Consider the following 26,197-nt stretch of genomic DNA (forward strand, 5'->3'; position numbering starts at 1 on the left):
AGGGGATGAGATTACAGAAATTCCAAGTTCAGAGTTAGAGAGACCAATAACAGAAGAGAGCAAGAGACAAGAGAAACAGCTGGACAGGAGAGAACGAGACCCAGAAGACAGGAGAGATACAGCTGGTCAGACTGAACCCCAGGAGATTATACTGGCTGACACAGATAACATCCAGCTGTGAAGAGGGAGGGAGGGGATCCGACCCCACACTAGATTTAGATGGAGAAGTTGATATGCAGGGAGAGGGGAAAAGGGGGGCAGAGTATCAGCCCTTCCCCAGCCTTGAAAATACTGAAGAACCAACCCAGCCAACCCTACTCCAATTTTCAGGTGCAGTGCCAGCCTACAGCCCAGAGAACGAGATAGATCAACAGGAGATTTCAAGATGAACCAACCCAGCCAATCCTACCCCAATCCTCAAGTACAATGCCAGTCTATCATCAGGAGAACGAGATATATATGCAGGAAGGGGCTGGAGGAGTAAAGAGAGGGCTAACTGAACTGGAGAAAAACCTCCATCATGATAAATGGAGAAAACGAGAAGGGATCAAGAGGGGATTGAGAGATATTCCTTGTGTACCATATGAGGAGTATAAAGCCAGCTGGGACTAAGAGATTCAAGCCAAGAAATACAAAGGATCGATAAACTGTATTTTGGATCGCTGTGGCTGCATAGAGAGATCAGCAGAAAACCTGGCTGGGACAGTACGAATTTGACCCCTTACCCCAGTTATGAGAGATCAACAGGTGGGAATGATCACAGCCCTACCAGTGCAGCCAGAACTTGCCAGTACGGCAGCGGTGCAGAACAATCTTATCTCCCCAGCTATCGGTCAGTCAACAAGGAACACAAGGAGGCGTAACAGATCATGGAGTAGTTCTCTGTTTCGTACGGGTTTGATGCTTTCGTTCATGTTTCTCTCTCTCTATCACAGCTACAGAGGGTTTTAAGGATTGGAGCGAAATAACTCATCAGATGTATACACCCGACTGCAATCTCCAACCACAGATGCCCATCTACATGATGTCAGGAAAAGAGCTGTTTCCTTCCCATGAAATGAAGCGTGACTTAACCAGAAACCAAGGAGTCTGCAATATAAGGGAGGGAGATGTTCACAAGGTCAGAGATACAAACCTAGCTAGAGTCTGTCTTAAGGGAAAGCTATCCATGCTAGAGGTTCTACACCAACAGTCTAACGTGAGAGGACCAAGAGCTAGATGTGCCCACCAAGATCAGCACAGAGTTAGAGGTTACAATGTTGTTCTGCAACTCGTTGAGGTCACTCAGTCAGTACCTGAAGCAGGATGTGTCCCTAGATATCAACCTGGGGTTATAGATTACGATGTTGCCCCTCAGTGCTTTGATATCACAAATGATGCTGTTCTAGACCCGGAGTAGTTCAAGGGAAGACCCGGGGCTGATCCAAATCCAGCTGGAGCAACTGATGACTAATGCTGGAGAATTATGATGTCAGGAGATCGTTAAAAGTTTCATTGAACGATAACTCTCAACACCGTCCCCCCCGGGGATTTGTAGCATATTCTGTAGTAATGCTTAGTACGATCTATGTTATCCATGCTAGTAATATATCTTATTTATTTTTTTGTTGACCCTGTCCGGCTAGTCCGGTCAGTTTAATTTCACCTGTATATAAATAAATTAGTACTACATGAACCTTTGTGTTATACGGACCTATACAGAGCCTTGAGTTTTGGCTAGAGATTGAGAGCCTAGAGTTTTGGCTATAGAGATAGAGTCAGTGAGACTGTAATTAGACTTTGAGTAGTGTAATCTCGGGACCTAGATTTATTACATGTATACTTTAAAGGAACTGTACGCTTTAAAGAGACTGTACACTTTAAAGAGACTGTACACTTTAAAGAGAATGTACACTTTAAAGGGACTGTACACTTTAAAGAGACTGTACACTTTAAAGGGACTGTATACTTTAAAGGGACTGTACACTTTAAAGAGACTGTATACTTTAAAGAGACTGTACACTTTAAAGGAACTGTACACTTTAAAGGGACTGTATACTTTAAAGGGTCTGTACGCTTTAAAGGGACTGTAAGCATAATTTCAAGTGACCCTCGGTGCAAAGATGCCAATGCTCGATTCAAAACGGTAGCCTTGAAACCTTAATATAATTAATAAGGTGGAAGATATTGTCTACAAAACGGTATCCTTGAAACCTTAATATTATTAATAATGTGGAGGATATTGTCTACAAAACGGTATCCTTGAAACCTTAATATTATTAATAATGTGGAAGATATTGTCTACAAAAATTCACATATTTTACTGCAGTGGAAATGTATAAGTTAGTTTTGTAGAGAAACAAAAAAAACAGTTTAATAATATTATCAGAAAAACCTTGATGTGTACCTTTGTGAATCGGCATTGTTACCTTTTTAAAAAATCAAATAAAAATAGAATTTTCAACTGAAGAAAAACTAGAATTAAAATAGAACAGTCGCCTTAAGAAAAACTAGAATTAAAATAGAACGGACATCTGGAGAAAAGCTAAGATAAAAATAGAACGGACTACTGGAAGAAAACTAGAATTGAAATAGAATAGAAGACTGCAGGAAAACTCTTGATTAAAATAGAATTGACAACTGAATGAAAACTAGGATAAAAACTAGGTAAATCCCTTTATCAGAATACTCTGTTCAGTTTTCTTCTAAACAGATTTATCCATTAATTATGTACCTATTTATAATGAATTGCCATTACTACAATTTAGATTTCTAAAAAAAAGGAAATCTCATCATTTACAAAAAATACCATCCTGTGGAGACTCTGGATTACCAGCTGACTGCCGGAAACTCTGAAGACCAAACCAAACATATTTATTCAATATAGTTTTTCTCATGTTGTAAGTTAGACAAAATATATACAGTTAGTCTCGTTTATATCTTTGTTATTTTGCGTCGCTACATTTTGGTGACCCCGACGTGATTTTCGTCGCTGTCGAAGTTAAGCAGTCTCTCTCGCCGACGTACCTGAAATTGGTTTCAACCGGGTCCCTGCGTTCTTCAAACCCAAATACCAAAGTAGGGTTTCCAGCGAGATTTCGAGAAAAGTTAACGTGAGCGATTAGTTACAGTAGCGATTGTCAACATGCCGGAGGAAGAAGGAAGTGATATGTCTGCAGTTCCTTTGACAGCAGTTTCCGTGAAGCTTCCGACCTTTTGGACCGATTCACCAGAGGTATGGTTCATCCAGGCCGAAGCACAGTTCGAGGTAAAGAGGATTACCGTCTCGCGGACCAAATTCAACCATTGCCTAGCTGCGTTGCCCCAGGACGTTGCCTGCCGACTTCTAGACCTGGTCCGAGCTCCCCCTGCCGCTCCTTACGAAGCCCTGAGAAGTCGCCTCATCCAGATGTATACGTTGAGTGATTTCCAGAGATATCAGGCGTTACAAAGTTTGCCTTTGTTATCTGACCAACGTCCTTCTGAGCTAATGGATAGAATGTTAGTTTTGCTCCCTGAGGATGAGAAGCCTGGTTTTTTCTTCAGAGGATTGTTTATGGATCGTCTCCCTGCTGATATTCGAGCACATTTGCTCTCTGAATCCATCAGTGATCCACGAAGGATGGCTCTGCGCGCTGACGAGTTATGGATGGTTCGTGGACGCAGTGTTCCTGTGCAGGTTCTCTCTGAGCAGTTTGAAGATGTTTATGCTTTGCCCCGGAGAAATTCGTCCACTAGGTCTGGGACTCGTGGTTNCTCTCCAGCACCTCTCCGGAAAGCCCCTGGAATGAAGAAGAAGGTTCAGTTCTCATCTCAAAAGCTTTCTCCTCTCCCAGCTCGTAGGAACCCACGAAGAAGAGTCCGGGATAACCATCGAGTGTTTCATCTTCTTCAACACCTCGATGCTGAGGGGACCCCTGTGGAGACCCTGGATTACCAGCTGACTGCCGGAAACTCTGAAGACCAAACCAAACATATTTATTCAATATAGTTTTTCTCATGTTGTAAGTTAGACAAAATATATACAGTTAGTCTCGTTTATATCTTTGTTATTTTGCGTCGCTACAATGATATAGATTTAGTTGCAAGGTTCATTCTAACTTCTTCTTTAATCTTTTTCTCAGCCAGGGTCCAAAAATTAATTCAATACAGAGATAATCTGGTTAAGTTGGGACCGGCAAGTTTATAAAAACTTTTAGAAAAAAATTTGTAAAGAAAAATTATTTTTTTTTAAAGATTTATATTTTTTATCTTGGGTTCCAGGAATCGGATCAATAGAACTAAATATTCCAAAACTTTCCATATATATTTGGAACCTGGTGCTGTAAACCTTTGTTATTTTAAACTTTGATAAGGGTAAGATACAGGGATTGCTCTTTTATAAAATTAATTTTTGGAAATCTGCTGACATGAATGAACTGCTAACATAATTTTTTCTGAGTAGAAATGATAGAGTTATTCTTCTTTTTCTATCTGAAAAATTTATTTTCTGTTGCGGTTTCTTGTTAAAGTGATTTGATTGCGGAAGTATGTAGAAGAAACAAGGAATGAAATTCAGAGAATTTTTATGTTTTTATTATCCTAGGAAAACAACGATTCTAATTCACTTCTAACTAATAGAGCACCTTTGGGAATCACAATCTATTCAAGCTCTATTGAAGGTTTATGAAAGAGTAGATTTTTTGAAAAATGTAGATTTTTAATTTGTATCATTGATTTCTTATTCAAATTGTTCATGTTCATCATAATAGTTTGAAATAAATAAATTAGTTAAAAAACTTAAAGGTAAAAAGGTGCAAAAGATAAGTTTTTGTAAAATAAATTACATCATTTCCATTTAAAATTAGTTAAATACAATTTATCTTTTTAAACTTACAAACTTCTAATTATTCTTTTTTTTGTCACATGACGTCAGCATTTTGCTAAGTTTCTCTTCTTAAAGGGACTGTAAGCGTAATTCCGAGACCCTTGGCCCATTTAAAGGGACTGTAAGCGTAATTTCAAATAACTCTCCATACAAAGATGACAATGCCACTCGAAAAGATTATTTTTGTGAGTTTCTCCATTGTGTCTTTTAAAAAAGAAATGCGCGAGTCATTTTCGAGGAGAAACCACAAATGAAAATAAACAGCTGTTGAAGAAAGAAAAACATGAATATCTAATTCATACTTGTTCAGACAAAGCTTTCAAGGGTACCGTTGTAAATCGGGAATTGCCATCTTTACATGGAGGGTCTCTTGAAAAAGATATATATGTCTGATTTTTACCAGCGCCATTTATTCATTTGTATCCTTATATCCTTTTTCTGTTTAAAAAGGATTTTTTGAAAATGCAGAATTCAATATTTCAAAACATTTTTAAACATTAAAAAACTTTTACTTGCCGCATTCTCTTTAATTCTGGTTCGTTTCTTTTATGGATGGTTTTTTTCTTTTCGTTTGTTAGTGAATTAAAAAAAAATTCCGTTAACTTTCAACTAATTTTGTAAAACTTAGGCAATTTTAGATCATACGACACGAAAACCTGCACTGCAGTCTAACATATAATTCATAATTTAAATCTCAAAAGTTTAATTTTATTACATCGTGGTATAAAGTGCGAACTGTTGGCTCTGAAAGAAGATATAACTGCATAATGCATAAAAAAGCCTGAGTTGAAAAAAACATATTAAGATAGTTGCAATACATCATTGCTTTCCTAGGTGTCTGTCTGTCTGTCTATTGGTTGCTGTCCAATGAACGTGAAAACGGCTGAACCAATCGGACACATTTGCCTGTAAAAATGACAACATTTATCATTTGTTTTGAAAATTCTCTAATTGAAAAGAGAAAATCCGGGAAAATTTGCAGCTACTTTCTGAGCAACAGTTGAAAAATAACAAGTTTTAAAGGCATAAGGGCGCGCAGAACCGTAAAAGCCTGTATTGTGAGCTGTGCATTGTAGGTTAAGTAGCCGACATTTAAGCTTTATTATGCATATTCACAGTTTCTTTACTGTTTTGTTGAATGTTCTGAGCCCGCGATTTAAAAAATTTGGGAAAATACGGCTCGGGTCTAAGCTGTCGTTGGACTTATTTATGACTTGAGCTTATGGCTTGAGTTCAAAAAACCGGTTTAATATTTTATTTGGCGGATTTTCATGGTTATAGGAATTGACGCATTCGGTTTTTTATGAGAACAATACTTAGCCTCATTCTCCACATAACAAACCAAGGTCGGTTTTATTTTCATTGTGCCTAACTCCTTAAGTCGAGCCGAAGATCTTGCAGCTGTCAATCACGTGACACAAGCTATCGTCAGAGTTGGGTCGAAGATTGGGTATTTAAGTCGGGTTTAAGGAATTACAGCTCGAGCCGAAGTTTTTAAATCACGGGCTCTGATGTACTTATTTAATTTTGTTTAAATTTTTTCAATTTACTTTTCTGACCATAACACATAATACAGATTTAATTTTTATCATTAAAATGATTTTTTACGAATAAAAAAAACATCATATTTTGCCTTTGGACATATTTCCATCTCTATAGAATTATATAAACTTTACTCCATCTCCTTTCCTTACAAAGTGTTTAGATTTCTACTTGAGAATTGATGGGTCTCAGTTGAAAGTAAACATTTCAAACTCCTTGAGTACTTCAGAGTATAAAATGACATTTTTGTACAGATATTTGGTTTTTATATCACCATTAAATTGAACATGTTTTATCCTTCTCTAAAAAATGGTTGCATAAAAAAATTTCGAAACGTAACTGAACGCTGGCTTCAAACTCTATTCTTCTAATTTTAAAGTTAAAGATTAAGGAAGTATCGATTAAACAGATCAAGGTACTAATGCAAGGAAAGTTAATTGCGGTCGCTTATACTCTGCGTACATATTGAAACCAGTTCTCTCTGGGCGGACTTTGTAAACAAGAATAGATGCATCAGTGTTCGTTCAGTATTCGAGGAGGTTAAAAGCATTTAATTTTGATAATTTTGAAAATTCACATAAAAGTTTCCTTTGACCAGAATATTTCAAAGATTATTTTTGTGAAAATGGATTCCATGTCAGGTGACATCCGTCTTTTGTTTACTTTTCCGTCCAAAGACAGTACACTGCAGTACAAAAAATGCGTACACCTCTGAAATAACTTTCCTTGCATTAGTACCTTAGAATAAATGATTTAAATTTGAACTGGTAGAAACTGGTATGTGTAGTTCAGGGGGGATGATAGTTCTCTACCTGTGTGCTCAGTTAGCTGTACTGTACACTTACAACTGTTTACGAATATTAATATACTATAGGTTAGGCCTCAGAATCAACTTATAATAAACAAATATGCAGTACGCTCTCGGTATAGTTTATGGCCTATAAAATTAGTAAAGGATTAGCGTACATCATCACTCTATACACTATAACCTCGTTGGTGTAGTTTCATCTAAATTAATCTTTGATATTTCAAACTTTGACTAATTGATCTAACAGCTAGTTATATTATAGTTAAATATGTCAAAGATCTATGGAACTCTTTTATAAAGATCAATGCTTGATCTCTTTAGAAAACGAGCAGTCAATCAAAGAACGGAGAAATTGCGGTTATCCAAAATCAAAAGATCAATCAGATTCTGCGTAAAATTCAAAAGTTTCCACTTTGGATATCGAGATCAAACGAATTTAAAACATTTTTAAGGGACTATTTTATTTTATATTTTAGGCTCCTTCGAAACCTCTTCGTGTGACAGCCTCTTACTTCAGAGCAAGTCCATTCTTTCTTTTCCACATAATCTTCAGGGGGATTTCTTTAGGTTAGTTTTATTAAGCCAAAAAACTGTTTACTAAATTTTTCACATAATCTTCAGGGGGATTTCTTTAGGTTAGTTTTATTAAGCCAAGAGACTGTTTACTCAATTTTCCACATAATCTTCAGGGGGATTTCTTTAATTAAGCCAAGATACTGTTTACTCAATTCCACATAATCTTCAGGGGGATTTCTTTAGGTTAGTTTTATTAAGCCAAGAGAGTGTTTACTCAATTTATCATATAATCTTCAGGGGGATTTCTTCAGGTTACTTTTATTAAGCCAAGAGACTGTTTACTCAATGTGAAGATTATTAAATAAATATTTATGCATAACGCAGTAAATATTGAAAAATCACAAAGCCTTCTATTTATCTATATTTCTTGCTTGTAAGCTTAACCTTTGAATTTAAACGATTCATGTTTTAAATCTTGAATTCCTGGCATTTATTTTGACTTTTGCAATGAAAAATACATCCTTTTTTTCTATATACTTCAATATTTTTCAACGTAAAGTTCTAGAGTCTGGTAAACCAGACGTCTAAAAAACTTAGTAAAAACTTGAAGCTAAGGCCTTTGCGCCATTCTTATCGACTAATAGTAGATCAAAATTGGACATACAATCATGAAACCATTTCCATCGACCAATAATGTGATGTACAACCAGATTCGTAACCAATGAAACTATGTAAAATAAATCTTTGTATAGTTATTATATATATATGTTTTATGGACAAACTGCAACCCTTTGTGATTTAGTATAAACACCATGTAAAATCTATGTATTGCAACTCAACCGTAAGTTATTGCGAAATATACTCTGACGGACAAAACAACATCAAAGTAAGTTATTTTATCAGTAACTAGTAAGAGTCTTGTAATCTAGTACTTTAGGTTCTCTATTGTGTTGAAAATGAAATGTTAAACTACTAGAAAAATCAACATTTAAGAAAACTATTCTAAGAGAATTATATTTAGTCAGTCTTGAAGAGTCAACTAATAAATTAGATTTTAGCTAAAAATTTCAACTTAAAGCACATTAGAGAAGTACTGGATTATAATATAACTATTCGTGTTTTGACACATCAATTTTCTTCAGGGGGATTTCTTCAGGTTAGTTTTATTAAGCCAAGAGAGTGTTTACTCAATTTTCCACATAATCTTCAGGGGTATTTCTTTAGGTTAGTTTTATCAAGCCAAGATACTGTTTACTCAATTTTCCAAATAATCTTCAGGGGGATTTCTTTAGGTTAGTTTTATTAAGCCAAGAAACTGTTTACTCAATTTTCCACATAATCTTCAGAGGGATTTCTTTAGGTTAGTTTTATTAAGCCAAGAGAGTGTTTACTCAATTTTCCACATAATCTTCAGNCCTCTTGACTTAAAAAGAAGCAACTCTCTAAGTATATTTAAAAATAGACTACTAAATTCTCTTTTTGAAAATTATAGGACAATGTGTTATAAACCGAATTGCTATTCATGTAAAACTAATTAGATATGTTTTAATATGCTTTGATATTTGTTGTGTACATGTCAGAAAATTACTTTAAACTCTAGTTATTCGAATTAATGTCTAAACTATTTTGTATAAGATAAATTCGCAACCTGATCTCTAATCGTTCTTCTTAAATCTATTTAATTGAAATGTTTTGTTTTTATTACTAAAATTAGGTGGAAAAAATAATCAAAACAGCCAAGAGCTATTTTCCACCTAATTGCTTTATACTTGTACTGTTAATATAATCATCAATTTGTAATTGTAAACTCTATCTGTATACAAATACATTTATTTTAGCAATAAACTTTATCTTATCTTATCTTATCTTATCTATCTTATTTCTTAACTTATCTTATCTTATTTTATCTTATCTTATATTATCTTATCTTATCTTATCTTATCTTATCTTTTCTTATCTTATCTTAACTTATCTTATCTTTTCTTTTCTTATCTTTTCTTATCTTATATCTGTTATAAACCCCATTTAACTTTAGATTTTTGAGTTCCAAATATAAGTGAAAAATTCAAATTTAATCAAACTAAATTTCTCTTTAATATCTGAAAACCTCCACTTTAAAATTGATTTTAAAAATGCTAAAAACCTTTATTCCAAATTTATATGTAATCGTTAAAAATTGCAAAGGTGAGAATCAGACGACTAAAATTTCAGTAATCTACCCCGAACCTCGATCTTGGGCTTGAATCAGGAACTGAAAATAATATTATTTTATTTGTCTATTTAATGACACTTTAGGCAATGCCAAAGACCACACAAATCAATTCGTAATAATTTAGCATGCTTAATCTGTGCAAAAACATAAATTTTATTTCTTCAGTCGAACATTAGACATTAAACAGTCGGATTGTAAAAGATATGGATTATTGCTTTACAAATGGATTAAAGATATTAAAATTTTTATCTTTGGCTTCGGAAACTAAATTCTCAATTTCACCGTACACGGTACAAAGCACTTTAGGCAAAAGGCACGATAAAAAAATCATAAACAATGTTTTAAACAGTAAAGTTCTGTGGTTTTTCGCAGTAACTATTTTTAACAATTTGGTTTGCAGTGCTTTAAAGTTTATGGACAGAAACTTTATCTTTAAAAAGAAGGTTCAAGGCTTTTTCTATAATATTTTGTACTCAGCTTTAGCAAGGGACAAAACATATTCTAAGAAAGACTTCTACGTTAGAGATACAGAGAAAATTCAAGTCCAAAAATTATAGTGTTATTGGTAATTTTATAAATGTTTGTATTCTTGTCTTGACACATTGGTTTATTCTGGATAAAATAAACTTTTATACAAAGCAGAGAGAAAAAAAGTTGATTTCGATTTCATTTTAATCAAATCGAAAAAAAAAATTCTAGAGATATTCTTGATTTTTTAAAGAAAATCTGGGAACCAGTAAACTTTCTAGCATTCAGATAAAATATACAGTTTAATATCATTACAAAAAGATTACTTTACAGCACTTCTATAATAAAATTTACTTTGAAGTACACAATAATTTGGTAAAATATTTAAATAAAAACTTACGGCAAAAAGAAGTCAGATCTCCGTTTCCAAAACAATACAAAGCCCCTAATAAAAGAGCAATTTTGATTTTAAAAACAATGTAATAATGATTTATGGGATTTGTGCAATCAAATTTAATTTAAATTAAATAATTTTTGAGATTAGAATTTCATACCATCCAATAACTATTCTCTGGGTGCCAATATTGGAAAAACAGTTTTTTTTTGAACAAAAGAGGTATTTTGATCTTACTGAATTCATAGTTTGAAATATATCTAAAATCTACGACATTGGATTGCAATAATATTGCAAACTCTGATTTTCTAAATCCTATATCTTAGTAACCCAATGATGTAGACCATATAAAAATTCTAAGTTTTATTACACCATCTGGTTGCAAAGCTAAAGGTATTAGAATATTTGAGTGTGTGACAAAAACTCAATTCCTATACCTGAGCGATCATTCATCTTGGTGTAGATACATCCATCATGGCATCCAGCTTCAACTGCAGATGCATTGTTGGTAGTATTAGTGTACTTTTTATGCAACAAGTAGGTTCCACATCTTACATCACCATCATATATATATAGTATTCAATACATTTCATGCAACAATTAGGTTCCACATCTTACATCACCATCATCATCAGCTACTTCTTATATATAGTATTCAATACATTTCATGTAACAAGTAGGTTCCACATCTTACATCACCGTCATCATCAGCTACTTCCTATATATAGTATTCAATACATTTCATGCAACAAGTAGGTTCCACAAGTAGGTCCTGAAAAGCATAGTTTTCCATCAATTTCAATCAATATAATAAAGCTCTTTGCCCATATATATATATATATATATATATATATATATATGCGTGTATATATGTCAGCTATAGCTGGCCAAACGGCCGGACCAACTAATTAGTTGTTTAGAAACAGTTTAAGAAAATAAAAATTAACTATCATCGAAAATAAGTAAACTTATTCAGTTATTGGTTTCTGTAATGTTTCATTGTTTAAAAAAATAGATTCTTAAAACTTAACCACCCAAACATAGATGATTTTGGACATCAACTTTGCGCTCAAACTCAGTAATTATACTTAATTAAAACGTTTTATATGTCTCAAATAAATCCTAAAAAATTTCTCATATGACCCCAGGGCGGAGTTATGGATAATCACAAATTTTGTCTTGAAAAAATGTTGCCATTTATCATTTTTGAAAATAAGTAAATTGAAATTGAAAAATCCTCGAAAATTTGAGAATGATTAAAAATTGCGAAGTACCAAGCAACAATTTTTAATAGTGCCTCAAAAGCCTATAGTAAATGAGCAGAATGGAAAAGATTGATAAGGATTAAAAACCATAAAGAGAATAGTTCACAATAATTTGATTTGAACTTTTCTTTTAAGTTCTTGTACTAAAAGCAGCTTCTCGGTAAAACCAAACCAATTTGTTTCGGAAAGACAAAAAGCTGTAAGATTTGTTATTTATACTGGTTAGAACTTAGAAGGTCTTCAAATGTTGTAAATATCTGTTGGTATTCTTGTGAATCCTAAGATTACATGGTTAAAAATGAGGATTAAAAATCAGTATTTAAAAAGTTGCTATTAGGCTAAATCTCACCTGTGCCGGGCAGCACTGCAGGGATAGAGTATATCCAATAGTAGAGATGAAGAAGAGAACTAGAAGAGTAGTTTTCATCTTGGAGTTCAGGATTGGAATGAAATCACAGTTTAAACAAGTGTACCATGAAAACTATTTAATGAAGAAATTCTGTTATTATTCAATAACATAAGGGTTTTTATAGTGTTGTAAAAATATGATTTTGGATATTACAGCATTCATAATTTCACGTGGAGAGAAAGAATTTAAAAAATAGCTAGACCTGAAACTAAGGCACCCGTTCTTATGAAATATAAAAAAATGATCTAAAGCTTGTATTACCATTTTATATCTTAGATTAGTTTATTATATTATTCTTAAACTTCACAATACTTTGGTCGTAATTCCCTTTTGGTCGGTTTTCATACCATCTCTTAAATCCGATCTAAAGGGAATCTGATCTAAGATGAATTTGAACCACACAATAAGACTCTCAACAAAAACTAAATTTTCAACAAAAAATACAATAATAAATATGTTTCCAGGAAGTCAACAGGAAGTCAAATAAAGTGAAGAATCTGATCTTAAAAGTGTTAAATTTAAATTTTGAAGTAAGTCTACAATGTTGAAGTGTAGAATTTAAATTGTGAAGTAGGTCTACAATGTTGCAGTGTAGAATTTATATTGTGAAGTAGGTCTACAATGTTGAAGTGTAGAATTTAAATTGTGAAGTAGGTCTACAATGTTGAAGTGTAGAATTTAAATTTTGAAGTAGGTCTAGTGTTGAAGTGTAGAATTTATTAATCTCTAACCTAAACCCTACTCATCTCTAACCTGAACCCTACTCATCTCTAACCTGAACCCTACTCATCTCTAACCTGAACCCTACTTATCTCTAACATGAACCCTACCTATCTCTAACCCACGTGGATTATTAGGGTTCCAAATCTAATGCTTGACTGCATATGGATTATTAGTTTTCCAATGTCTGAGTGACTTCACATGGATTTTCAGGTTTCCAATAATTGACTCTGTATGCATATGCTTGACTCCACATGGACTATTTAGGTTCCAAGGCTAGACTCCACATGGACTATTTAGGTTCCAAGGCTTGACTCCACATGGACTATTTAGGTTCAAAGGCTTGACTCCACATGGATTAGATGGGTTCCAAGGCTTGACTCCATGTGGAGTTTCCATTTCTTTACTCCACATGGAATTTTGAACTCTGTAACATTTTTGTTTTCAAAACTGATCAATAAAACTTTTTTATGAGAAGTGTTTGGATGTAATGATTTCAGAGATGGTAACTATTGTATTTTGTTTAAATCGTGAATTTAATCTTTATCAATCTGCCACCATTTTAAACGGAAAACAAAAAACCTGTCAGAACCTATGGCATTTTGAGTTCAATCAATGACTAATGAGAGAAAAGGAAATGTATGGGATTGGGTACTCAACGTAAAAGTTCCCAGCTCTTTTAATCCACGTGGTTTCAACTATTTCATAATACAGTTTGTTTTTTCAAAATTAACAATAAACAGATTTAATAGTACTTTTAATCCAACCACCATTTACAATACAAATCCCACACTGCTTAAAGCAAATATTTTGAAAGAAAAATGATTCTTAATAATTCAATTATGATTTTCCAGTATTATTATTATTTATTTTTATTTCTCAGTATTATTACTAAACATTAAGCCAATGCAGGCCGTGGAGGTTTAGAATTTCTTTTCTTGAATCTGCCACAAAAACTTAAACCTAATTGGTTCCGTTGTTTTGAGGATTATTGGAAAAATATAGACAGATAAGGCATCTACTTATATAAACTTTATTGTTTATGACCGAGGGAAAATTTATGACTGGTTCAAGTTTAAAAATTTGGTCTGAAAAAGGTCGAAATTGGTATTTTTTTAAGTGCACGAAATAAAAAATCCGCAAATATTTGAGTAGTTTTAAAGCACAAAGCGCCCTAAAAGCCTTTTATTGTAGATGAAGCAAAAACTATACAAACTACTTTTGAAGTTTCAATGTTATTTTTTCTAATTTCTAATATTAAAGTTCTTCATTCCAAAAGCTTTCACACCAAAATTAAATAAAATTAAAAGAGATACAAATTAATTATTTGAATTGTATTTGTGAGATTCAGCTGAATAATCACGAAAAATATTTTGTTAACAATAGACATTCTTCAGATCCAAATCCATCTGTGATAGTAACTTTAAGAGACCCTTCTCTAAAAAAAGGGACTTGCCTGATTCACAACAATACTCTTCAAATTTGAAACCTTAATCTGGAAAGAAACATTAAGAATAAATGGTTTAAAAAATAAAAACATAGATATTGATACAAAGAAGACAATTCATTATGAATTATCATATTTCATTTATTGAAAAAGTTTTCATGTTTGGTTTATTGAAGAAATTCCGTTTACAGTCCAAACAATTTCTGCACAATCTTATTTTTCTTGTATAAAGGTTCAAAGAACCTTTTTTTCAGAAAAAAACTATTTGTTTAAACTATGTTCATACTTAGACTTGATTTGTTTGCTTTTTATAAATACAGGGTAAGAGCAGTAAACACATTTTATCGCTGTAGTTGTTAAAACATAACAAATAATCTGTTGTTTTTATACAGGTACAGGTAATTTTATTTCTGTAAATACAAGTTGGATAATGTCTTTTCCCCCTCTTTATGAGTTAATTTAGTCACTGGATTTCTAAGCATTCCTTAGATGCAGAAAAATGTTTTTATTATATCTTACATTCACAGAGATATTCACAATATTTTCTACAGACTCTTTATGAAAAAAGTGTGTTTAGGCTTTTTAACATCATTGTTTTGGGACAAAAAGTGCATCCTTTAATGGAGAGGTCGTCTATGAATCATTATTCTCTAAATACCGTTTTAACCCTTAAAGTAGTCTTAATTTTCGAAAATATGCTCAGTTTCTTTTAAAGCATATTTTATTTCCTATGTTCAATGATAGAATTATAAGGTTATTTTTAAATAATTGGCGAAAAAAGATATTTGCACATTTTGGAGTATTATTAGGCATCATTTTGAAGGTTAAAACGGCATTTAGAAAAAATTTAGAAAAACATGTTTAAACGACGACCCCTTCAATTGTGGTGATTGTACCTAACAGGAGCTTTTTAACACAAAACTATGATTTGTGGTAGACACAAACTTTTTCTAGTGACACTCAGTACATCACTTTTTGATTTATTTTTTTAAGTTTTATTTTTGGGACTTTGCAGTTGGTTTTCAGTTTTTTAAATATTTGAAAGAATTATTCACCTTAGCACTAAAAGAATTACATGAATATAGAATACATTTTGTTAACTCTGTCAACTAATCTTTTAACAGCACTGGGTTTCCAGTGAGTTTCGTGGTTTTATGATTGGTTTTTTAAAAATATTTATTTCTTGGCTGCCCTTATGTTATTAAGTCATCCTGAAATTCATTTTGTCCCAGCTATCCTGGATAAAATCACTTCAGCCTAGATAAAATATTCTCAGCAGGGATATAATACTTATTACTTCCCTGCTGCCAATATTATATCCCGGCTATAGTAGGGAAGTAATACATATTATATCCCTGCTGAGAATATTTCATCTCGGCTGAAGTGATTTTATCCCGAATTTTAATTATTAAGTTGCGTATTTTCACATTTTCACAAAGTATTTTGTGAGTTTAGTTAAAAGTTTCAGTATAAATGAGAATGTAATCATTCTATACATTTCTACTTTAAAAATCAACATCTGGAGTCACAAGCAAGCGTGTTCCTGGATGAAAGCGACAACACAATAAAAATGAAGAGGGAATTTGCTCGAGCAAAGAAATAAAACCACCTATATACCTACTAGTGGAAGGGAGCTAGAAAAATAATATTTCGGCCAGTATTTTTATTTTTTGTCGACTTTTTCAACCTGGCCGAAATTTATTATTTCCCGCCTCCCTTCAACCAGTAGGTATATAAATAGATAATCGTTATTCTACAAATACCTAGACCTAGTTCTAATTTAGATTCTGTCCCGGAAACAGAATCATGTTTCCGGCATTGGTCTCTACAGTTCGGCTTCCTTCCATATATTGTTTTAGGTAAATATTTGGTTTAAATCCTGTTAACAAATATTACAAATTAGCACATTTTTAATAAGACCTTTCCTTTATTCATAAATGCCTTCTAAAGACTTCTTCTGCAATAATGGATTTCAATAACAATTGGAATTCCAAACCTTTTATCCAATTTAAGATAGAGCAAAATGATTTGAAAAAAATCGTTTTTCCAAAAGTAAAGGATTTGTTTCTAAAACCTTTAATATTTTAAACTAAAATGATTTGATCTAACAGAATTCATAGTTTGTAATGTATTGTACTGTCTGCAACATTGGGGTTTAACGATGATTAGAAAATTAGAGTTTGTTGCAAAAACAAAAAGCTCTTTTTTTAACAGTTGTTTTCATTTTGTTTTGAAATAAATACAACTGTAATTGGACACTTTGAAACAAAACAAAAACAGTGGTTTAAAAATTAGATTTAAAAACTCTCTGAATTCCTGGACAGCAAAGAGTATACTTGTTAAAAATAAGTTTTATTTTATGAACATTATATTACTAAAATTGAGAATACACTTTATAAATTCCCCAACCTCCTCTCTCAAAGCAATTCAGTAATTTTGGTTGTATAAATCCTTAGAACTGTTTTCTTCAATTTAATAGATAAAAAAATGTTAACTGTAAATTGTGTTAAAGATCCTCCATGCAAAGATGTTCACATTTCAGTTCACAATGGTACCCTTGAAACCTTTGTCTAATTACCAATGTGGAAGATACTGTTGTTCTTCTAGGTTTAAAAGTATTTAATTCTGATAATTTTTATATACTTTTATAAAGAATATGCAATTGAAAATTATCTGCTTTTAAAAATTTTAAATATTGATATTGAAGGGTGTTAGGGTTTTGAATCGGGCGTTGCAATCTTCACATTAAAGTTTACTGTACACTGAACAGCCATGTTAACATAATGGACCTGTCTGTTAATAGATAACTGTTCATGAATAAAATGTAAAAAAGCACATCTCTATTTTGATGTGAACATAGTTCTGCAATAAGAATCAAAATCAAAACTTTTCTAAAAACCTTTTTTTATCATCTCATTTCTCTCCAGAGTTGTCATTCCAGAACTTTGTAAGATTTCAGTCTCAACTTTTTAAAGTTTTCAGACCTGAGTTTCTTTTTATTGAATAAAAACTTCTATTGTTTATCTTTCTGTCTCCGCCATATTTCCTAATGCCAGGTCTCTGATTGTAAGAATAGGTTTAAAATGTTTAATAATTTTGTCAACCATTTCAAATGTATTTCTCCAAGAGCTTATAGATACACTTGCCTAAAAACATAATATTACTGTGTTACATTGAAAACATAATGCACTAAAAGTATAATGAGTATCTGTTTCCAAAATGAAGTCACAATCACGTGACGTCTCTGAACGTGAAAATGCCGCAAAATATTTAAAATTCTTTCCAGGTTCCATTTTCTACGTTGCTGTCGTCGTTGTTATAATTGGAGTCCTTGAACCATCATGGTTGCATCTACCAAACTATCTGGACTCGGAGTCCAACACAACAGGTGTTATCTAACAGCCTACAATGGTATCCATGAAACTGTGGAATAAAAGACGACATTTAAGCAATTTTATTTAGTTTTGTATTGTTGTAAAGCAAATATTTTTACCAGTATAGTTTGATATTCAAGTTAAAACTGAACAATTGTTATATTTCATGTTTATTGAACTATTTAGGATTTTAATAATAGTCTAACAGTCGTCTTCATTTTCCACAGTTGTACTTGTATAAACCTCACTTTGGTCTCACTTTATAATTTATTCCATTTTGTTGTAAATTTGGATTCTGAATCTGATGTGTACAAAAAGAATCCGGACCCGTCTCAAAATTTGCGAAACCAAAATTTAAATATAAATTTGAGAGAAATCTGATCAGTTAAACGTAGGATTTTCGAGTTTCAAATATAAACCCTCTGAATATTCCTTAACCATGATTATTTAGTGAAATCTGACTCTGCCTACTCTTCCCTATACCTGGAGAAAAAGAAACCTGTCCTGCTTCCAACTTTTCAAAAGTTTTACTCCGGACCAGAAACTAAACTCTAAGAAATAAAAGTTTTTAAGTCTTGTAACTTTTAGTATTTATTTTATTTGTAGGGTTTCACAAACCCGAATAGACATTTCAAGATTCAGATTGTATTTTTTTAGTTTTAGCTATGGACAATTGTAAAACGGTCTTTTACTGTTAACTATGTATATTATTTGTATACTCCAGCAGACGCTACTTTTGAAATTCTACAAATTCTAACAAAGATTACCTACAGGGTTACCCACAAAGGATCAGACTTTTAAAACAACTTAAAAATCTTGAGATATGACGATTCTAAGGTTACATTTAATCTGGTGGCTTAAACATAGTCTTGCTATTGGGCACAAAGGAAGTAAATTTAAACATAGTCTCCTATTGGACACAAAGGAAGTAAATTTAAACATAGTCTCCTATTGGACACAAAGGAAGTAAATTTAAACATAGTCTCCTATTGGGCACAAAGGAAGTAAATTTAAACATAGTCTCCTATTGGACACAAAGGAAGTAAATTTAAACATAGTCTCCTATTGGGCACAAAGGAAGTAAATTTAAACATAGTCTCCTATTGGACACAAAAGGAAGTAAATTTGAACATAGTCTCCTATTGGGCACAAAAGGAAGTAAGTTTACAGTTGCAGGGAATAATGAATATAAGGAAATAGACAGAACAGATTTCATAAAATCATCGCTGAAGTCTCATCTGTTCTCTGTTTTTAGGTAACCCTGTAGTGGTTGTTTTTATTTTTCAGTTTTGGAATCGAATAAAATCCAGGAACTGTGCAAGATTCACGGTTTTAAATATCAATTTATTCCCTTATTTTCTTGTTTTAAGAGTAGTAGGTTATCTTATTTTTGTTATACATGGGGATACATGAGAAGAATGTACAGAACGTATATATTTAAACATGTACTTATATATAAATATATAAGTATATATTTAAACAGAATTAAAACATTTTATCAAATTTATTCTTCTCTTGTGAAGGTAGAAATTTGAGAATATTCAATTAAAAAATATTCTCTTTTTATGAATAAATTATGTAACTTAAAGGGACCGTCAACATAATTAGATATATTCTCTTTTATGAATAAATTATGTAACTTAAAGGGATTGTCAACATAATTAGATATATTCTCTTTTTATGAATAAATTATGTAACTTAAAGGGACCATCAACATAATTAGATATATTCTCTTTTTTGACATAAATTATGTAACTTAAAGGGACTGTCAACATAATTAGATATATTCTCTTTTATGAATAAATTATGTAACTTAAAGGGATTGTCAACATAATTAGGTATATTCTCTTTTTATGAATAAATTATGTAACTTAAAGGGACCGTCAACATAATTAGATATATTCTCTTTTTATGAATAAATTATTTAACTTAAAGGGACTGCCAATGTAATTAGATATATTCTATTTTTATGAATAAATTATGTAACTTAAAGGGACTGTCAGCATAATTAGATATATTCTCTTTTTATGAATAAATTATGTAACTTAAAGGGACCGTCAACATAATTAGATATATTCTCTTTTATGAATAAATTATGTAACTTAAAGGGATTGTCAACATAATTAGATATATTCTCTTTTATGAATAAATTATGTAACTTAAAGGGATTGTCAACATAATTAGATATATTCTCTTTTATGAATAAATTATGTAACTTAAAGGGATTGTCAACATAATTAGATATATTCTCTTTTTATGAATAAATTATGTAACTTAAAGGGACCGTCAACATAATTAGATATATTCTCTTTTTATGAATAAATTATGTAACTTAAAGGGACCGTCAACATAATTAGATATATTCTCTTTTTATGAATAAATTATGTAACTTAAAGGGACAGTCAACATAATTAGATATATTCTCTTTTTATGAATAAATTATGTAACTTAAAGGGACCGACAACATAATTAGATATATTCTCTTTTTATGAATAAATTATGTAACTTAAAGGGACAGTCAACATAATTAGAAATATTCTCTTTTTATGAATAAATTATGTAACTTAAAGTGACTGTCAACATAATTAGATATATTCTCTTTTTATGAATAAATTATGTAAATTGAAGGGACTTTCAGCATAATTAGAAATATTCTCTTATAATGAATAAATTATGTAACTTAAAAGGGGCGGTCAATGATTTTTAAATGTTGGGTTTGAAAAATTTACATTGATTGAGGTTTAACTTTAAAAGAAACAATTATGAATCTGGAACTTCTAACTACGTCAAATGTTTCTTTTTAATACATTTATACTGCGAACTCAACTTTAAACAGAATTAATGGTGTGTCTTTGCGACAGGGAATTTATTTATATTTTCTCTCAACGCAGTAAGTTGTGTACTGAATTAAAATATTCTCAATTTAAATTGCAACTAAAGAAAGTTAAAATTGAATCCTGATAATAACAAGCAGCTTTTTAATGTAAATTTGTATCCCAGATCCCAACCTCTAATCATTTTTACATCTTCTTGATCCTATGTTTTGTGGAAATCTCTGTATGAAAACAATTCTAGAGCCTAAGCTTTTTATAAATAATGATCTACAAGGAAAACAGCATAATATTTTTCCCCTGAACAAAATATTTATAAAGAAATCTTTCTTATTCAGCAATATTTATTTACAGTAAATGTTTTCATTACAAAACCATGCAATTTAGGTACGGGGGAAGCTTATGAGGGGGTATGGGGGAATATCCATCTGCCCCCTCCCCATGGGAACAAATGGTTTAAAGCTAGGGAAAGGAGCCAGCATTTAGCTCCTATTAATTAAAATTTAAGATCGGGTTCATAAAAAGTTTTCTTTTGGTGCCCCCTTCAAGTTGAAATGGTTAATTAATTTAGATAAAGGTACTGTAAAGGAAAAATGAAAGGGGGTATAGAGAATGAAACCTGAGAATCTCAGGCGTTGAACGATACATAAAATTCATATATATATATATGCGATTTTGTTTAAAAGTTGTAGGTTTAAACAGATCATATTCAGCAAATACAAAACCAATCTGAAAATATTTTGCATTTTTAATAGATATAATTGATAATATTATTTCATTTGAATTATATAGTCCGTATTACGTCACCAATGTCAGTGCAATATATACAGTATACGTGATTTGCGTCTGTACCATGTGACAACGAAACTGCACTGTCATTGCCTGAAGTTATTGTGACGTAATACGTACTTAACGGACTATATGTAATATTATTATCATTTATATCTATTTAAATTGCAAAATCAAAATTAATAGAATACAGCATTGTATTTAGATTGATACAGACTGAATTTTTCTTGAAGAACATCGAGTTTTAGAGCGAGTTGTATCTCTACGATCCATATTGAGAATACAGAAGGTTATACCTGGATTTGTACAGACTTAAGAGAACTTATTGGAGTAAGGCATTTGTTACAAGGCTTTTACTTTTAGACATAAAATTCCCAGCTTTGCCCCAGAGGAATGTTAAAAACAAAATTTTGTGGAAATGTCATTTATTCTAAAAGTTTGTTCAGCTGACTTTTACTTTTGGACATGTAGCCAAGAACACATTTAATAATAAATATTCTAGCTTTGTCCCATAGGATTAATTTTATATAAAGAGTACATACTTATCCTTGAACACTTATACAACAATAGAAAATTATATAAATAGCATAAAGATAAGATATATCTTCTAAACCAAGGAGTAAAAGGAATGCAGAGGAGGGGGGGGGGGGGTTGCCATTGACACACTACCTTAAACTGATTTTGTGAATTGTGGGCTCAAGTTTAAGTTTTGTGGCTTTTTGACACAGTAATAAATATAGGAAATTGTCAAAATGTAACACTTCATGGCAAAAAAATGACGATTTCACGAATTAATTAATAATAATCACATTCACTAATCATCAGTCTGGTCTGAACTTGGAGACGAGCAAGGTAAGATGAAAGTTGTTTTTTTTACTGAAATTAATTCACACCATACTGTCCATAAAAAAATTAAACAACGCGGGCGGCAAGGGTGCAGAAAAACAAATTTTTAAAAATTCTAAGTGAATAAAATTTCAAAGAAAAATGTTATATATTTGAGATGCACCAATTATATTGATATTTAAACTATTTTGTAAGGATAATTCAATCTAATAAAATTTACGAATGCCTACAAACTTCCAAAATAAAATCTCCTGTACGTACTCCTTACTTGGCCTATTAACCTACCAAAGTTAAGAAACAATACTTTACTTATTTATTAAATGCAATTTGGTGGTGATAACAGAGTGAGAAGCTTCAAAAGTACTTAATACACTAAAACTAAATAGATACCTTTCATGAACATAATAATACAATAAATAATAAAAAGGGTAACAGTCCAAAAGGGGGCAGGGAGGGGGAGAATTAAAGATACAAAATACAATAACAGTTTACCCTGAATGAGCTATCATTAAATTTCCAGCTGAAAATTGGGTCACACACTGCTCTGGCAGTGATTGAAGAGGCCTTTATATAGGGTTTGAAAGGGGGGAAAAAGGGTATCTGCGTTGGGGACAAAAAGGGAGGGGAGGCCTGGTTCGTAGGGGCAATTAGGGCCTTCTAGAAAAGGGGGGTAAAAAGGATATAGATACAAAGGGAGGGAAGGCCTGCTTTGTAGGGGCAATTAGCGCCTTCTAGAAAAGGGGGGGCAAAAAGGGTATGGATAAAAAGGGAGGGGAGGCCTAGTTCGTAGGGACAATTAAGTCCTTCAAGTAGGAGGGGTCGAAAGGGTATTGATACAAAAGGGGAGGGGGGAAAAAATCGGCTCGTAATTCAAACAGGTAATTAGAGTAATTAACATTAATACATCAGGCATTATTACAGCATAATTATAGATTGTTAAACTAAAGACAATTTAAATGTGAATAATATGACATCATTTTCTCAAATAAGATCAATTGAGGATTGGGCTTGGCTTGTGCTTTCATTAATCTAATTCAAGGTCCACGCCTTTGTCGGTACTGGCCTCACTTTCACTAGTATCACTAGTGTCTTCATCTTCAGATTGGCGGGGAAAGAGGCTGAAATAAAATAAATGTTTAGAATATATATATATATATATATATATACAGTGTCAGCCTTTGAGCAGATCTGTACTCGCTGCATATAGGACATCTGACTTTGGTTTGACTTGGCTGTTTCCTGTAAAAGCTAACATGTTCCAAAACCTCCTTAGTTTCTGTTAAAGAAATATCCTTGTACACAGTCTGAAAAAAAGTAATTTGATACCCATTAACGCTTGCAAGAAAACAAAACACTGTTCATTGTCTCAGAATGTTACCTTGACATGACGTGTCATTTGCTTGTTTAGTCCTCCACAAATCGGGCATGTTGGGCTGCAGCTGAAGTACAAACATGGAAGGGGAGAGGCGGGGAAAGCTTCACTTCATATTTTACAGCTGATTCAACTGAATGCCTCGGTCAATTAAAAGTATGAGTAAGGGGGGAGGAATTTTGAAGATCCACATTAAATTATTTCTGTGGGTGGGGGAAAGGGGAATGTTGAAAAGGATCGATACAAATGTTATGAATTTGATCAACTTTGGGTTTGATTGTTTATCTGATCTGGATACTAATGTTAAGGATGGATACGAATGTTATGAATTTGATATAGGTTGGGTTTGATTGTTTATCTCATCTGGATACAAATGTTAAGGATGGATACGAATGTTATGAATTTGATATAGGTTGGGTTTGATTGTTTATCTTATCTGGATACTAATGTTAAGGATGGATACGAACGTTATGAATTTGAAATAGGTTGGGTTCGATTGTTTGATTGTTTGATGGATACGAATGTTATGAATTTGATATAGGTTGTGTTTGATTGTTTGATTGTTTGATGGATACGAATGTTATGAATTTGATATAGGTTGGGTTTGATTGTTTATCTTATCTGGATACTAATGTTAAGGATGGATATGAATGTTATGAATTTGATATAGGTTGGGTTTGATTGTTTATCTCATCTGGATACTAATGTTAAGTTTGGATACAAATGTTATGAATTCGATATAGGTTGGGTTTGATTTTTTATCTAATCTGGATACTAATGTTAAGGATACGAATGTCATGATAGATTATGCATTTGATATAGGTTGGAATTTTGAGAAGGATGGATACAAATGTTATAATGGATTATCATTTTGATAAAGGTTGGGTTTGATTGTTTATCTGATCTGGATACTAATGTTTAGGATGGATACAAATGTAATGATGGATTGTGACTGTGATACAGGTTGGGTTTGATTCTTTATCTTATCTGGGTTTTTTTGTTAATGATGGATACGAATGTAATGATGGATTGTAAATGTGATACAGGTTGGAATGTTGAAGATGTCGGATACAAATGTTATGATGGATTATCAATTTGATATAGGTTGGTTTTGATTGTTTATCTAATCTGGATACTAATGTTAAGGATACGAATGTCATGATAGATTATGCATTTGATATAGGTTGGAATGTTGAGAAGGATGGATACGAATGTTATGATGGATTATCAATTTGATATAGGTTGGGTTTGATTGTTTATCTGATCTGGATACTAATGTTTAGGATGGATACAAATGTAATGATGGATTGTGAATGTGATACAGGTTTGGTTTGATTCTTTATCTTATCTGGATACTAATGTTAATGATGGATATGAATGTAATGATGGATTGTGAATGTGATACAGGTTGGAATGTTGAAGAGAATGGATATGAATGTTATGATGGATTATCAATTTGAGTTAGGTTGGGTTTGATTTATCTCATCTGGATAATAATGTTAAGGATGGATATGAATGTTATGAATTTGATAAAGGTTGGGTTTTATTTTTAAGAATGCATACAAATGTTATGATTTTGAAATAGGTTGGGTTTGATTGTTTATCTGATCTGGATACTAATGTTAAGGATGGATACGAATGTTATGAATTTGATATAGGTTGGGTTTGATTGTTTATCAGATCTGGAAACGAATGTTAAGGATGGGTAAGAATGTCATGATATCTGATCTGGATACTAATGTTAAGGATGGATACGAATGTAATGATGTATTGTGAATTTGATACACGTTGGGTTTGATTGTTTATCTGATCTGGATTCTAATGTTAAGGATGGATACAAATGTTCTGAATTTGATACAGGTTGGGTTTGATTGTTTATCTGATCTGGATACTAATGTTAAGGATGGATACGAATGTAATGATGTATTGTGAATTTGATACATGTTGGGTTTGATTGTTTATCTGATCTGGATACTAATGTTTAGGATGGATACGAATGTAATGATGGATTGTGAATGTGATACAGGTTTGGTTTGATTCTTTATCTTATCTGGATACTAATGTTAATGAGGGATATGAATGTAATGATGGATTGTGAATGTGATACAGGTTGGAATGTTGAAGAGAATGAATATGAATGTTATGATGGATTATCAATTTGAGTTAGGTTGGGTTTGATTTATCTCATCTGGATACTAATGTTAAGGATGGATAGGTCGGGTTTGATTGTTTATCTTATCTGGATACTAATGTTAAGGATGGATATGAATGTTATGAATTTGATAAAGGTTGGGTTTTATTTTTAAGGATGGATACGAATGTTATGAATTTGATATAGGTTGGGTTTGATTGTTTATC

General features: G+C 32.1%; 2 protein-coding genes and 1 long non-coding RNA gene across 4 annotated transcripts in view; 2 read left to right on the plus strand and 1 right to left on the minus strand.

Moving 5' to 3' along the window:
* LOC111712402 (uncharacterized) overlaps window positions 1-7,892 on the plus strand; it is a 23,171-nt gene extending 15,279 nt beyond the window's left edge. Inside the window, exon 7 of the mRNA XM_023486997.1 lies at window positions 7,673-7,892. Coding sequence (XP_023342765.1) covers window positions 7,673-7,768 — 96 coding nt within the window. The 3' untranslated portion in view covers window positions 7,769-7,892. The remainder of the gene's footprint in view (window positions 1-7,672) is intronic.
* A 1,944-nt stretch (window positions 7,893-9,836) lies between these two features.
* LOC111712403 (uncharacterized) lies at window positions 9,837-12,512 on the minus strand. 2 transcript variants are annotated; one of them, XM_023486998.1, is made up of 5 exons: window positions 12,401-12,505; window positions 11,495-11,504; window positions 11,224-11,355; window positions 10,793-10,837; window positions 9,837-9,963 (listed from the first exon to the last, which is right to left on the minus strand). In XM_023486998.1, exons 1-5 carry the CDS (start codon window positions 12,476-12,478, stop codon window positions 9,920-9,922), a joined length of 309 nt encoding a protein of 102 aa, XP_023342766.1. In that variant the 5' UTR covers window positions 12,479-12,505; the 3' UTR covers window positions 9,837-9,919. The 2 variants fall into 2 exon arrangements, with proteins under 2 accessions (XP_023342766.1, XP_023342767.1); XM_023486999.1 differs by lacking the exon at window positions 10,793-10,837 and having other exon boundaries at window positions 12,401-12,512.
* Window positions 12,513-16,345: 3,833 nt separating this feature from the next.
* Window positions 16,346-18,642, plus strand: LOC111712404 (uncharacterized). Its single transcript, XR_002767442.1, has 3 exons — window positions 16,346-16,486; window positions 17,914-18,015; window positions 18,453-18,642. It is a non-coding gene; the product is annotated as an uncharacterized LOC111712404 (long non-coding RNA).
* Window positions 18,643-26,197: the final 7,555 nt, after the last annotated feature.

The sequence above is a fragment of the Eurytemora carolleeae genome, unplaced genomic scaffold, assembly GCF_000591075.1.
Source record: "Eurytemora carolleeae unplaced genomic scaffold, Eaff_2.0 scaffold1267, whole genome shotgun sequence".
Lineage (NCBI taxonomy): Eukaryota > Metazoa > Arthropoda > Copepoda > Calanoida > Temoridae > Eurytemora > Eurytemora carolleeae.